This window comes from Stylophora pistillata, chromosome 3 (genome assembly GCF_964205215.1).
Source record: "Stylophora pistillata chromosome 3, jaStyPist1.2, whole genome shotgun sequence".
In the NCBI taxonomy this organism is placed as follows: domain Eukaryota; kingdom Metazoa; phylum Cnidaria; class Anthozoa; order Scleractinia; family Pocilloporidae; genus Stylophora; species Stylophora pistillata.
In genome coordinates this window covers 2,608,175-2,625,000 of record NC_142521.1, presented here as the reverse complement: position 1 = coordinate 2,625,000, position 16,826 = coordinate 2,608,175, and the positions used below count along the sequence as shown (strand labels likewise).

The 16,826-nt window shown below is 36.9% G+C and overlaps 1 protein-coding gene across 1 annotated transcript in view; it reads right to left on the bottom strand.

The window, feature by feature from the left end:
- Window positions 1–5,185, bottom strand: part of LOC111330499 (uncharacterized) — a 5,240-nt gene extending 55 nt beyond the window's left edge. The window contains 4 exon segments of the mRNA XM_022935364.2: window positions 1–986; window positions 1,879–3,297; window positions 3,409–3,452; window positions 3,887–5,185. The exon segment at window positions 1–986 is cut by the window's left edge and continues 55 nt beyond it. Coding sequence (XP_022791099.2) covers window positions 744–986; window positions 1,879–3,297; window positions 3,409–3,452; window positions 3,887–5,129 — 2,949 coding nt within the window. The 5' untranslated portion in view covers window positions 5,130–5,185 and the 3' untranslated portion in view covers window positions 1–743.
- Window positions 5,186–16,826: the final 11,641 nt, after the last annotated feature.

Below are 16,826 nucleotides of genomic sequence, written 5' to 3'. Positions count from 1 at the left end.
CATTGAAACCTTAAAAACTGTTAGTTATATAGTCACTGTCGCAACACAAACGTTTTAAATCCTACATCAAATGTACACTGCGCCTATGGCCTCTAATGTCCTCTATTTTTTATGTCCAATTTGCGTTGTAACTCCTTAAGATTATACTTAATAATATTGAATCTTTTGTTTTGTCCCATTAATGTCAAACATTTTTTCTATAGTTCCTCTTCACTTTAATGAAACCATTATGTTATCCATTACTTGTTTCTGTGAATATTTTAATTTAAGTTACACGCGTAGACCTTGTTTGGATGCAAAAATCACTTCTTTGTGCTACAAAAAAAACCTACATGGCTATAAGTTAAAACAAGATCAACTCGATTCTTTCCACCACTGGCAACTAACAATTCACTTATAAGCAAATACATCTAACCTTCTCATCGATATTCATAACGTGAGACGTCTTTCCCATTTCCCTCATTTTACCACATTCAAATAGAACCACATTACCCTTGTATAGCCCAATGCATCCCACGGAAACGACTTGAGGCGTCTTGTTTATATAATAATAGTATTCTGTAGAACCTGTATTTAGCGGTCATCGCTATTCCGCATGGGTGACCGCTTCATGCCGGTTAAACTGTGATAATTTTGAAATTAGATTGAGTATGTTAGATTTGTATGTATATAACGCTAACCAAAATGATTCCTACAGTTCTCTCATCCATTTGGGTGCTAGGCCTATAAAAGATATATTCCATCTACTTCCGGCTAAAGAAACTTCTCACGCGGGAAAGTTTATTTGGCCTTCTGGGTCGTTCCAACTCACGTATGACCTCACTCATGGTTGGTCGTTCCTCTGGATCCGTTTCGACACACCTACGTATAATTCCCCGCAATTTTTTATCCAGTACCTTCCGAATCTGAAGGAGGCGATGCTCAAGATTTGGTTGTTCTCTGATACACATTTCGCACAGCAAGACGCCAAAGCTGTACACGTCAACCTGGAGAGGATCGTCACACATATAAAATTGACACAGTGATCTATAGCGTGACATCTAAGGCTCCTTTAAGATGGATAGGCAGCACAATCGCTTAAGCAATAACGAAACACTGACTAAACTGACGAATGAGAGCTAAGAACTGAAGGTGAAAGTGCCCAGCTGGTACATATATAATTGTCATTTAAGTTTTGTAAACATCAGCACTGTTGTTATTAGTATGTAAGCAAATGCCAGTTGATTTTGAAAGTTAATTCGTTTGAAAATGTAGCATTGCATGTGAGTTGATTATTTGCAGTTAAATTTATCCCAATTACATAATGTATTAATTGTGAACAGTACCACACAAAATAACACTCAGCCAGAGGTTGTAACTGCAGGGTTTTGGACGCTCTTACTAGACCGTTGTCTCATTAAAACCAATATTTCATGATTGAAACCTATCTTTTGAAGAGCAAGATTTACATTTACCACCGCAAGGGCGTAGCTAAGTGGTTGATGCGATGTGATGTTTTGTCCTTCATCCCTTTTGCAAGAGGTAAAACTTTGCAAAAATTCATTTTGTTGGTGCACTCCTGGTTTTAAGTGACCTCTTATACCACTGCAATAGACCGGCAAGTCTGGGAGACCTAATAAGCTCTGAATGTCGGTTGCTTGGACATTGTGCATTGCGTTATTTGTTGGAAAAAAAATATACATTCTAGTCGTCGGAAGCGGTGTTGCTCGCACCAATTAGATTGCCCTGGGAATGTTGCTTGCACTAGTAATATTGGGCGTAGAGCACGTTGCTCGCAGCAATTAGATTCGTTTGGGTATGTTGTTCGCACATGTATGTTGACTTTTGTCATTGATAAAAGAACAGCGTTGTGCGGTATACAAAAAAATTAATATTTACCTTCGTGGACTGTTGGGCATGTACATCGCGTGTCTCTGGTGCTCCATAGATCATAGACCCTGGCCCAACTGTCATGATCTGACGCACAAAATTGGCTGACCCGTAATCAGACAGCTTGGCTCCCCAACAATTATCCCGTCTCCATAGAAGCACGTTAGAGCTGCTGATATCTCGATGTACAATAGGTATCCGTTTGTTGAGGTGAAGGTAATTTAAACCTCTAGCTATATCTAAAGCAAGGTTGATTATTTCATCGTCACCTAATGTCCTATATTTCAGAAGCTGTCTCAAAGTCATGTCAAGTAACTCTGTGACAAACAATGGGCCGCCATCGTTATCGTTTGTGGCACCGATGAACTGTAAGAGGTTTGGATGGCGACAACACAATGCGATGTTCATTTCTCGTTCGAACATTTTAATAGTGTGACGTGAGACAATCACTTCATGAAGTTCCTTAACAGCAACTTGACAGCCGCGAAATCTTCCTTCATACACGATGCCCCAGGCTCCTTGTCCTAAAACTCTCTCCGTTAAACTGATTTCCTCACGAGATATGACCCAGTCTGCTTGCTGGCAGCTCTTATATTCACGCAATTCCTCTTGGGCTGATTGTAGCCTTGTTTGAGTGCTCTCGTTTCTTTCTCTCTCTGTCTTCATTTTAGATTCTAAGCTTCTCAGCCTATCTTCCAAAATTCGTTTTTGCTGACACTCCTCTTCCTTTTCTTCTAAAGCACGCCGTTGTTCATTTCGACAAAATTCAGTTTTCTTCCGTGCTTTATTCAACTGTTCTTTCAACTTCGAACGGTTATCTGTCATTTGGCTTAAATCCTCTTCCATTCGCTGTCTCACTCGCTGTTCCTCTTTCAGTTCTTGTTGAAGTCTCTCTACAAAGGTCTCCTTTTTCTGCAATTCTTGCATCCATATTGTCCTTAAATCATGGACTTCTTCGTTTACGTTTTGTCTCATTTGCGCTTCTCGCAACTTTGCATTTTCTTCAAGCTTCAGGTATCCGGTCCTCGCCTGACACAATTTCCTTTCCGCTTTATCTCGCTCCTTTTTTACTCGGGTTAGCTCCATACGTAATTCCTCCACCATCCTTTCCTCGGCCCGTTCTCTCGCTACTTTTAGTAGCGAGAGAACGGGCTTACTGGCGAGCTGCACAATCCCGTCTCGCAACGTGACTTCCAGCTCGTCAGAAATACTTTCGGTTTGGCTTGAGCTTTCGCGCAGACTGGGTTTCTCATGGTGCTCCCTGCATGCGAAATCTTTGCTCTCTACTGAGATGGCGGGTAGAAGTTCGTCTCGTAGTTCGTAAGTCTTCTGGGTCTGGTTGCTCTGACCGAGATTTTCGTTAGTTAAAGTTTCGTTCGCGACCTCGTCAGCAACCACAAATATCTTCTGTTTTGTTTTCCTACTCTCCTAGTGAGCAAAAGCAGCCAAAAGTGTCAAAGTCAGGAGCAATTTACTCATTACGATGACAACTTTATAATCAAGAGTTCAGTTTATAATCTCTTGTCTGCAATCACTTACCGATAGGGACTGTGTTGTGACAGGCCTTCTTCGAACCGCAATTTCTATGAAAGAAATGCAGATATATTCAGATCATGAGCTGAATTTATAACAGAATCTTGTTTGGTTATTATCTATGATCGGATGGAGAACAAACGCAAGGATTAAGCCACCATCAAAACCCTTTTTTCTTCTTTACCGTATATATAAAAACAATTAGGCTGCGCCTCGTGTGCCACTTTTTTGATCTTACCACTTCTTGATGTTATCTACAACTACTACTGAACAAAGGTAAAAAAAAGCACGGCAACATGGAATCTATTTGTAAAATAATAAAAATAGCTTTTTTCGGGATTTTATAAGTTAAGTTTAAATTCAAATCGCATTGCGAAGAACAACTGAACATGACAAGTCGTAGAAACTAGAAAACTTAGTCATTAATCATCGACACCATTATCTTATAAATGAGAATTAGTAATTTCATTTGGGCATTTCATACCATCACTCAAGGCTTCCATTTTTTGGACAAGCTGAGTGCACTGTTCCTTCCAGCTGTATTCATTTCTGTACTGGTTACGCAGAAAACTTGCTTCCTTGAGTCTTGTTTTCCTTCATGTATCCCAAACTGCTTTAATGGCCTTAGCCCATACATTGAAATCATCAGTGTCAATTATGCAATATCTGCCGAAAGTAAGTTTACTTAACGCTTCTCCAAATCCCGTGTTGTGACTGACGAGAACAGGGAGCCCAGCAGACAATGCTTCGAGCCCAGCGAGCCCAAAGCCCTCAGTTCGTGAAGGCATAAGAGCGAGGTCAGCTTCACAAAATAGCTTTCTTAAATCTTCTTTGGTCATGAAGCCTCTTACATCCAGGTTTTCCGGAAGGATTCCGTATCTTAGAAACTTTTCTTTCAGATTGTCTGTGTCATGAGCACCAGCAAAAATAAGGAGTGTGTTAGGAAGCTTCGCCACAGCCTTAGCTGCGACGTCATATCCTTTGAGCCTGAAGTCTTCTTCATCTCCACGGCCAAACACCAAAACTCGAAATTTTCCTGTACTTGGGGTCGAATCATGTTCTATGTCTGAGAAGTCATCAAATATGCCTGGGGTGAGATTCACAAAACGCTCTGGACTCTTCTTATAAAAGCGAAGATAAGATTGAAAGGTGTCGCTCAGTTTTGTTCCCACTCCAACAACGAGGTCAGCCAATTCAACAAGTTCGACTTCAAGCTGGTGCTTTAGTTGACTCTTTGAAACTGGTCGTGAATATGTTTTGAACATACCCAGCTCTTTTGGAGACGTGTGAACTACTTGGATCCACGCACATTTTCGTTTTTCACTGATTATCTTTGCATGAGGACCAAACACAGCACCATGACCAATAACTATGTCAATTTGGAGATCATCTGGTGGAAACAATAGCAAGACAGCGTCATCCAGTCCTGGCTGCCTTTTTGCTACGATGACATTGATGTTGTGGCGGAGAGCTTCTTTCTTTTCTGCCTCACTGCATTGCAGAATGAACAAGGTAACTTCAAGCAGCAGATGTTTAGCCAACTGTACGGCCAGCACCCTATTTAGAGTAGAAATACCTCCTTTTTTAGAACCCCATTCAGAAGACAAAAGCGTGACGCGAATCCTATTTTCAGGCGAACTTGGTTCTTGTTCTTGCCTTTCTGGTGCTACAGGTAGCATCTCAAAGCTTCGTACATCTACAAATGCGTAAACAAAAACTATGATCATCAAAATTACTACACGGAATCTAAGGACAATGTACGAAAGACCTCACCTAACAGGAACTGGGGTCTTTGGACCTTCTCAAACTTTGCAGCCAACGACTGGAATGGCATCAACATATCAGTCAGAGAACTAAATAATCCTAACGAATCAAACGAATTTTTCTCAATACCGCGTGAGAGGCGGGACATAGACCGAAAAGGTACTGTCTTCATATTTCAGTCAGAGATTCAGGAAAACTGAAACGAGCCTTAACGTTGGTAGCCGTTAAATGGCGGCAATCAGTGTTCCGGGTAGAGGCAAATAAACTTTACTAATGGAAAGCGCAAAAAAAACCAAGCTCGTATCAATTTCACAAATTTGTTTAGGAAGGATTAAGGTATGCTTTAAGTCAAAAACGAGACTATTTCATTACATTTGGAGCTTACGTAACGCTTTTGAAAATCACCAAATATCGCATTCCATAGCAAATTGTCAATTATCATTTTCTTCACGCGGTATAGTTAAAACAAGTTTGTTTAAAGCATTATTCACGAATGTTCGCGGCCGTAAAATTACAAGATGGGAACAAAATTGAAATAATTTCAGCCTTGCGTGACAAACGCTTGAGTGTCTTACGTCTACGCTAGTATCAAATTGCTTTCCGTCTTCACCGTTTTCGGCAAAGAACATTTGACCTACCGGTATAAATCACTGAATTGTCCTCTTTCAAGTCCACAATGAAGATCAGTTTTAACTTAGAACTTTCTCTATGTGTTCGAATGTGCAAAGAAAAACAGACGCCTTCCTCTAGCTTTCGAAATGTGATGCCGTAAACAGTTTTGCCATGGGAAATGGAAGACAATTTAAACCTTGGGAGGGAAGAGCCATCCTAAAGGTCAATTATTTCATTTCAATTATTAAGGTATTGACTTATCGTTATACAATTTATACTGACAGTTTTTTTCTTTATTGTACATTTTTTAGTTCTGTAATTTTCTGTGTATTTGTTTTGAGGACCCTCTGTAAAGCGCTCATATAGTGACGTGGATACCCTCAACCGGGATTTTCTTGAAAAATGCTCTACCATAGTGCTAGCTGAGTATGCATTATGCCAAACACACTCTACGTTGCCGTGCTTCTGATCAGTAATAGGTCACACATTGCGTCAAAGAGTGGAAGGAAGTAACGAGTCACAAAACTACATCACCGATTTTTAACCTACTGGGTTTGGACACCATCCGTGATGAAGATGGTTTACTTTAAATAGATGGAATACATGCACTTTGCGAACCACCTCTTTTTCAATGCTTCTTTTCCAGTTTTCCTCCCTGACAAGAGTAGCCACGAACTGAAGACTAATCAACAATTTAACCTCCGTCAACCCGAAATTGGGACAAACAGAGTACAAACTGAAAGTTATTTGTCAAGTTCTGCATGATCTATATTTCATGCTGCTCTCTAGGAATGCTTTCACGCTTTTGAATTAGATTAGTCGCGACGCCGGAACAACTGGGACCTTTTGGCACGAGCAACTGAACTGTTTTATATGTTAAAGGGCCTGTAAACCTAAAAATCGTACATTTTCTTTTCACATAGCTGTTTAGCAAATATATCAAGTACTTCAAATGTGAAATTCGTTTTTTCTCAAAAGTCCATTTTCACCTTGAAAAAGCTCTTCCAAATTCGAAACAATCGCCATCTTAAATTGCGATATCTTTCCTGTGACGTCACGGGTGGAACCTTCCTGTACTGAGGTCCAAAGCTTTCTTTTATGATCGCGTGCAAGTCTCCTTCGCAGCCCCTGTTTACCGGTCTAGTCACAATTTTTTTACTTATAGTTTGGTTGATTATATTACAATTTTTCGTAATGGCAAAGCACTGTGTCGTCCAGTTTTGTAGTAATTCAAACAAAACCGGGCATACAATGCATAAATTTCCAAAAGAAGCAAATTTGAAGCGACAATGGGTTAAATTTGTTCAAGTTAAAAGAGCCGATTTTGACGAGCCGTCCGAACATTCTGTTGTCTGTAGCAGTCATTTGTCTCCCGATTGCTATGAGAAAAGCTATAGGGGTCTTTAAAAGATAGCAAAAGCTACTTCTTCCTGTTGCTGCGCTGACGATTCAGGCCCTACCAGAAAAAAATTCTTCCGAGGTAAATAAGCGACCTTTGCATTCAGCAGACAGCGAAGATCCAGAGGTGACTGACCGTACTGAGAAACGAGCGAGGAGAAGTAGAGCTCTTCAAAAGTTGGAAGTTAACAGGGTGAGTACCGAATGATTTACGTGTAAACCTCCAGATGTTAGGTTCTCTTAAAACACCTTTCTTTCTCAGCTGTTAAAAGATTATGGGGAAACCACTTGTTCGGGAGCCAGTGATGAGCCCAAAAAAGACACTGACCTGTTTGAACCTTTGCCGGAAACCGAAACACGTATCAAGAAAGAGTTCGTTGATGTCGGTATACAATAAGATCTGGAATGTAGTTGGTTAAATATTCCACAAACATCTACGGCGAATGTGGGAGAGACAAAAATCTGTCAAAAGAAATCTTCGTAGAGAATCTTTGCCAACCCCGCTTGCAGCTTTCTTTGAGAAACCTTGCAAAGAAGTAGCAGTTAGAGAATTTGTGTCACGGCTTACACAGCGGTGAATTTGTAATCAAAGGTCATTAGAGAAACATTTTTTTACTTTGAATAGAAATTAAAAGATCCAGAGATCAGCTAGCGAAACTATCTCTATATTTCCAATCGAAGCAAACACAAAAAGGTTCGATAATTATATATATATATAGGGCCACACTTGCAAATATTTACGTTACAACTTGTTCATCAATAATAATACTTTGGAGATGAAGGAAAGTACTGTATGAATATTTCCTATCGAGCAGGCGCCAACCGCTAGTGCTGTAGGACATGAATAATTATGATCTGCATTTACATGTACCTTTGTTTCTGTCAAAGGTTTGTCGATTTTAATCCAGTGCAAGAAGTTCCAAAATCAACTGAAAAAGTGCTTTGGATTTTATTTACCGCACTTGATGGCAGAGCGACCCTGACATTTTTGCCGAGATAACACCAGAACCAGCGAGCCAGCTGTCTATATATAGGCAATGTAGCGAAATTTCCTCCCAGGAGAGAGAAAAATAACTAGCTCTAGCACTGTGTTATTTAATCAATAGCACAAACAACTCCAGCAAATCGATCTAAAAAACAGATTAAAATAAAACATTTCGCTTACTCGTTTTGGGTGTGATTATCTGCACCGTATTGCTGCCTGTACGCGTAATAGGCCGTCTCTAGCACCCAGATATCGAGGCAGGTTGACTGAAAACCTGAATACTCAGTAATACAAGTCATTTGGGTTTCAGGCCTTTGTTCCTCCACCTTTTGCCACACTTGCCCGATTTCCGCACAACAAACACTTTCATGTGTTGTCGGCATTGGCTGACAAGTTCCACACTCGCACCTTTGCGAATTTTATATAAAACACCCACGGACGCTCAAGTTAAAAAACTTCTGTTGCATTCTTTTAGATTGAAAACTTGCTTTATTGAGTTTTCAGGTCAAAAAAAAAAAAAAAAAAAATTACACAATGAATTAAATACCAGTCTGTGTTTCCGAGACGATCGGCATCGCTATCAACCGGTTCTGTGTTGTCTTCGTGCGTATCGTTTCGGTGAACTCTACGCGGCTGATGTTGATAAGGACGTGGCCCAGACTCTCCTAAAGGTTCTGAGTTATCCCCATCGCTGTCATATAAGTTTAAGGCATTCGAGTCGCCTGACAAAACATCGTCCGAACTACTGCTACTTGAACGAGCTGCCACACCAATGCTACTGTGAGGTCCGTGTTGCGCAATATTTTAGTTCCACCGCTTACGTCACGACCTCTCTCTATTGTTTTCACCGGAATTGAAATTTCAGTATAAAATGCCGATTTTCTCCTTAAATAAGTCGAATTGGGCAAAATCAATTGCAGATTCGTTTTCTATGACACTTTTTACATAGAATAAGAAAAACATGTATTCTTGGGTTTACAGGCCCTTTAATTACGTTATCACCCAGGAGAAGCTAGCGTAAATCGAAATCGAAAACGGGAAAATTACCAATGATGGCGGACATTACTGAGCACTTGAAGTGATAGTCAGGAGAAAAATCAGCAGACCAGAGGCTATAAAAAATTATACTATGGCTTGAATTTTGTAAACCGAAAATCAAACGTGTCTATTCTCCTGGCCAACAATGAAAATCATGGATAAAAAGAGTGTTGAGCTTCACTGAGGTCGCTTTCGCATGACAGACGGAGGGAATTCGATTACCACAACAAAGCAAAAGCAGATGAAAATACTGCAATACAGTGTGAAATGAGATCAATCAAACTTTTACAATGCAGTATGCTTTTTTTTTTACCATATTATGATTTACCCCCTTACACAACAAACAAATAATAACGCATATGACTTGAGGACATCGTTTTTAATCTGCTGATTGGGTTTGATGTTCCTTAATGAATGGTGTTGATTTCAAGTCTGTGGAGTTTACCGAAACTCTTGTTCAAATTCTTTTTGGTATTTTTAGCATATTTTTGCTGCTGAGATGGCAAAACACTCCGCCAAACAGCTATATGTAGTCCTAGGAAGGTCAGCCTGAAAGGGATTAGACATGATGCTCGATGTACGAATCGCAAGATTGCGCACCACAATGACCCTTCATGATAAGACCGACACAGTCTTGCTTTTGATTCCTGCCAAAAGTAATGAGTCTGCCCTATAGAAAGCTCGTGATTGACTCAGTTGTAATACTTAAAGCGCGAGCAGTTAAAAGCTCAGAAAGATAGCGAGCGCGTATCTATGCTGAACTTGCGAATGATTCAACAAAATCTTCATCACATACTCTTAACAAATCAGACGAACTCAGGTGCAACTAGTAAGATCTACAAGCCAAAACAGAAGCTCTTCAAAATACTGCTGACAAACTGAGTCACATCTCGATTTCAGTGTGTAAAGAGAAAAGGGTGAACAAAGTATTCCCTAGGGTCTAAGCTAAATTCGCCTCCATAGCAGTAGTACAGCTACCAAACGATACCATGTTTTCAACATTTCGCTTGAAGCTACCCGTTTCATAAACTCACCAAATTCGAAGGATAGACTAGACAAAGGTAGACAGCTTAAAATTTCTACGGATTTTTGACTGCTTACCTGTTCAAGTCGTTCTCCGCTGAAGGAATATCCTGAAATTAGCCCACAACACATGCGCAATCTTCTGTGTTGTACAGGCGAACGGACGAACTTTATAGTACGTGCTAGGCGAACACAAACCGCGAGTTACGCGCGAGGGGAGGAGCGCGAAAAACTTCGTTAACAATGACTCGCACATAGCACCGCCTCGCGCTTACCTCCGTTCAACCGAAACACACAAAACAATTACGCTTGAGTAGTATAGGACTTGGGGCTCTAAAACCAAAACGCTAAAAATGGTAAAAAATCAAGCTTTACCAAAGCAATTTATATCATTCTTCAACCGATTCGCAGCGATTCATTTTCAATAGGCTCAGGGCGACTTGATTTTCACCCTCTATATAACCAAAAATAGTGAAAAATGAAGCTCTATCAAACTGTTTTGTATTACCATCAACCCTGATTATTCACAAAAAACACTTAAAGAAAACTCACGTTAACAAAATATTTGGCATAAAAATCAAAGTAAAACTTGTGAGTAAACTTCTTGAGTAAAGATTGCTAAAATATTTTACTCACAAAATAAAACTTGTGAGTAAACTTCTTGAGTAAAGATTGCTAAAATATTTTACTCACAAAATTTATAATGAAATTTATAATGATGGAAATCATGAGAAAAAATTAAATCAAAATACACTTAAAGAAAAATCACGTTTACAAAATATTTAGCATAAAAATTAAAGTAAAACTTGTGAGTAAACTTCTTGAGTAAAGATTGCTAAAATATTTTACTCACAAAATTTATAATGAAAACACTTCATATTTATCATCCTATGATTGGTTGAAGGAAATCATACGTGATTCTCAAACAATAGCCTATTATTTCAGTAATTTAAATGGCGAAAATGAACTAATCCGCCCCATTCGAGATCAACCACGCGGTACTAAGGTGGATAATAACCTCTCAGGAGATGCAGTGATCCCAGACATGTCCAGACTTGTCAGCGGGGAACCCCCTGGGGAACCAGGTATCATGCACTTTATATTTGAAAATACACTTAAAGAAAACTCACGTTAACAAAATATGGAATGTAATAAAGAAATTCATGATGCTTTAATAAAAGCGGAAACATATTGCTGTCCTTTCTGTGATAAAGTTATCCGGAAAAATAATAAGCCCATTGTAGAAAAATGTTGTGTGAATCAAAGTATTCGTTTAGATAATGGTTTCTTCGTTTGTATTAATTGTGGACAAGTTCATAGCCAATATTTCAAAGATTCTACCAAATTCATTGATTTCTATAAAAATTGGTTCAAATTTAGCAGAAAATCAGTCTATAACAGAAAATACTGTGTAAAAAATATCATTTATGATATTTGTGATAAAACCCGCATTCAAATAAATAAAAACCACATAGACAAAATTTTAAAAGTCTTTGATCTCATTGAACAAGTTCAACCACAAATAAACAGTTCAAGAAAAAGAATGATATCATTAAAGTTTATCATTGGTAAACTAATTCATATGATGAATTTAACACCAAATGAAATAAAAACTTTAAAATCAAAAAAGACTATGAAACAATGTGAACAGTATTGGGCTCAAATATTAAATCTCATCGGAGACGAAATCGTTTCAATCCTCAATCAACAAATTTCGAATCATAACTCAATAATAATTTATCTGCATCAGGGGCTAGATCAGTAACTACACCATCGATGTAGCTCATCATTTGTCGTAATGAATCGATGTCAAATTCACCACTTCTCAATGTATTTTTGATACTTATTAACAAATGTTGATAACTTTGGTAAGCATAGGTGCAATTCTGAATATTTAAATCTAGGTTTTTATGAGCCATAAATCCTTGGATAAGAACAGAGATTGTTGATATTGCAACTATTGAAATACCTCCTGTCGCTACAGCAGATAGGTCTACAGATAGAGAGTTACCAATTAGTTTGATTTTCTTGAATCTTTTCATTAACTTTTTATAAGCCCAACATTTACGATGGTAAACCTTATAATAAGTTTTTAACTCTACAATTTGGTCTTCAGTCAGTTTGCTTGATATGTGATTCCAATTGAATATTTCCTTTTTCTTCACAGTCATATAAATATTAGATATATTAATCTTGTTTTGCTAACATGATGTAACTGTTGTTTGTTCCATCGAAAAGTGTATTACTATTATCAGCCTGTATTTTTAGTGATGTATTTGCTTGGAAATATAACATTACTGTGTTGGCTATTGTCAGCCAAGAACCTTTAGTGTTTTGAAGTTGAATATTAATGTCACCGCTAGTAGTCATGAATGGTTTATCTAGAATGAACTTGAGATGTGACAAATGTGCACTTTTCACACCATCGATGAATGTGACAAGATACAAACCAGCATTATTGACAATTAGTTTTGAAGTATCGCTTGAATTCACTGTGAAATCAGCATTACTGCTTTGAGACACGTTGGTGCTATGATCTGATGTTCCATTCACATAAAAATATACTCTCGAATTATTATCATGTGATAGTTTGCCTCTATACCAATTTTTTTTTGTTGCATTTGTTAATGCTGTTTTACTTGCTTTAGTGTCAATGTTTGTTTGCAAAGATGTTTGAATATTGTCAACATAGTTCTTAGTCGCTGGGTTCATACCCATCGTTGGTTCTTTATTCAAAACTGTTTCTGGATAAATGTACAGTATGCTGTTGGACAACGCATACCACCTATCATAAACTTCAACTGGTATGTCGTTATGATATCCCTTCGAACCATAGATTACAACCCATATATCTAATTTTTGGTCATATGCCTGGCCTTGTTTAAATTTAACTACAATATCCCACATCAAATAATTTGGTGTTGTATTGCTCCATTTAGTCATATGAACAAGGCTTTTAATATGATTTGAAAATCGATTTGATCGTTGTCTTGTAATTGTCTCAACAGAACTTGCAGCAGCCAGAGTTACTGAATTATATTCAATTTTACTGGATTCCCACCATATTTCACAAACAACTGTGTATTCCGATTTTGCTGCACTGTACATATTGACTCCAAATCTGCTTGAATAATAACCTTTTGATGAATCGAGTTTTAGTTCAAATGGTTTTACCTTTTTATTGAAGCGATGAAAGTCTTTGTTAATCATTAATTTCCCAGTGATATCGTCTTCATCACTAAATTCGTTGCCTATAACACCATTCATGATATAATCCAGATCATTATTTAAATTGTTACTAATATTATGAGATAATTGGTCGTTCACAGATGTGTCTACATATGTTTTATTACAAAGATCACTTCCAGTTGTTGGTGATGCTGAATTAATTGCTTTATTGTTTCCAAGGTTGAGATTACCAGTCATAGATTGAGAACCATTTCTTAACATAACAGCATTTGAATCTGGCTTTTTTATTATATTTGTGTTAAATGTTGTTGTATCAAGCTTTGCACTCAACCCATTCGTCACAACACTCACATCAGCCTTTTTATTGAGTTCAGTGTTGAACTTATTTAAATTAATAACACTAGTTCCATTAGCTGGCTGATCTGAAATGCCTGTTATTTGTCTGTCGAAACCACTAACACTTGTGAAATTTAGAGCCTTTTCAATATTACCACCTTTGGTTTTATCAAGATAATTACTTAAATCAACACTTCCAATATCATGTTTCTTGGCTAATTCAGTGTCAACATACGTTTTATTACATAAATCAGTTCCAGTTGTGGGTGCTGCTGAATTAATTACTCGTTTATTTCCAACATTAAGGTTACCAGTCATTGTTTGAGAACCATTTAATAGCATGACAGTAGACGAGTCAGGTTTTTTCACTATCTCATTGTTGAATGTTGTAGTGTCTAACTTTTTATTAAGTTCCGATGTGACATAATATTGATTCACAGCTGATGAAGTTTGAGATGGTGTATTACTTAGACCATTTATTTGCCTGTCAGTACCACTAACACTTGTGAAATTTAGAGCCTTTTCAATATTACCACCTTTGGTTTTATCAAGATAATTACTTAAATCAACACTTCCAATATCATGTTTCTTGGCTAATTCAGTGTCAACATACGTTTTATTACATAAATCAGTTCCAGTTGTGGGTGCTGCTGAGTTAATTACTCGTTTATTTCCAACATTAAGGTTACCAGTCATTGTTTGAGAACCATTTAATAGCATGACAGTAGACGAGTCAGGTTTTTTCACTATCTCCATTGTTGAATGTTGTAGTGTCTAACTTTTTATTAAGTTCCGATGTGACATAATATTGATTCACAGCTGATGAAGTTTGAGATGGTGTATTGCTTAGACCATTTATTTGCCTGTCAGTACCACTAACATTTGTGAAATTTAAAGCTTTTTCAATATTACCACCTTTGGTTTTATCAAGATAATTACTTAAATCAACACTTCCAATATCATGTTTCTTGGCTAATTCAGTGTCAACATACGTTTTATTACATAAATCAGTTCCAGCTGTTGGTGCTGCTGAATTAATTACTTTTTTATTTCCAACGTTAAGGTTACCAGTCATTGCTTGAGAACCATCTAAAAGTAATACATCAGTTTTATTAGCTTTATTTACAACAACAGAATTGAGTTTTTGTAAATTGACTACATCTTTGTTATTTATTGGATCAGCCACATTAATAATCTTGTTGTTTTGCATATCAAGATTACCTGAAATGGGTCGTGTTCCATCAGTATGAAGATGATCGTCGGTATAAGCTTTTGTGCAAGCATCTTGATTATCGGTTGGATTTTTCAAGTTCTTAAGTTGTTTGTTTTCCATGTCATAATCACCAGAAGCAGTCAATTTAAACCCTACACCTGGTAATCCTCGTTGACCTCTTGAAGTACCACTACCAGATGATTTATAATTTAATAATCCATTTGAATAACTCATTATATATATTAATTACATTATACTTTTTCATCAAAGTTCTTTGAAGTAAATTTTTTCATCTTATCAAGATATACGAATGAATAAGGCTCTTGTGTTGCTTTTTGATAACTATCTTTTGGAATTCCAGTTTCGCTACATATCATATTTCTTTCATTTTTGCTTGGAAAATCATAAATACAAAAATGACTGCAGTTCAGTCTTATATCCTTTGGTGTCTTATAGAAACTCTGACTTAAGTAAATAACTGAACAGTTCTTATGTCTTCCTCTGATGAAATATTCAATCAGTGGATTTTGTTTCTTTTCACACACAAAGTCATCAAATATAACAATTTTCTGTGATTCATTATCCATTTCAGTAACAGGAATAATTTCATCATTGCTTACTTCAAGAATTGGGTAACCCACCTCTTCTGAAATAGGCTCAAATGTTTGCATCATATGTTGATATTTTGTTTGTTCAAGGTTTTTAGCATAAAGATATATTTTATCGAAATACAAAAGTCTATAGATCATATCAAGAAGCAAATTAGTTTTACCAGAACCACTTGGACCACAAATAAGCATTCGAAAACATCTATCTGGCATTAATTTATGTGCCTGCTTGAAGTTAACTTTATTGTTATCTCCAACATTGTAATTAGGTATTCTCATTATAATATATACTTATATATGAGTCTTAAAAAATGGCAAAAGTTAGCGAAAAGTAAAACTAATCTTGGAAACCAAATCAATAGAGTTCATGATGCTATTAAGAAAACTAACATCAACCAACAAACAAACCAGACATTATTTAAACAAATGTTTGAACCAGTGACTGGTAAATTAGATGAAGTTATTGAAAGTAATTTGAATACACCTGCAATTAGAAAAAAATCAAAGAAAAAAGGTAAAACTCCACACATTGATTATTACCCGGAAGTGGATCCGTTTGAAGATATGGATGTAGAGGGTCTTTTAGATGATGATCGTGGATATGAACCATATGATGAAAAACAAATTCCAATATCACCACCACCTTATGCTTATAAGGAACCACCAGCAAAGCCTTATGATGGTGATCAATCATTCGGTGAAATGTTGGATTCATTTGAAGAACCACCAGAGTATGACTATGAAGAAGACATTGATTATGGCCTACAAGATTCAGATGCCGCAAACATGATTTTAGATGATCTCAATGTAATTAATTATGATGATCTTGATAAAAGTTTATCAGAAATACCTAGTGAAAGAGGTAAAAGAACAAAATTAACCCGAATCATTAAATACGCTGAATCTCGAAGGAATCAATTAAAAGGATATAAAAGTGATGTTACCAAAAGATATAATAAAGGTGAAATAAATGATGCAGAAAAGCAATTAGAAAATAGAAAAATTGATATAAGACGCTCTGTGTTAAACAAATATATCTCAGATAATAAGAAAAAGTTAAAGACTATTCAAGGTTCAGGTGTTCATTTTTACAATAATCCCAAACAGCTTGTGAAACAACTCGAACTCATCATTGGTGAAATGATAGCCAGCAATAATAGTATTAAAATGAGAAACACAGGTCAAGCCATTCTTGATACTCTCTTGAAGACATTAGTCATAAACAAGAAACAATACACAAAAATGTTCAATACTTATT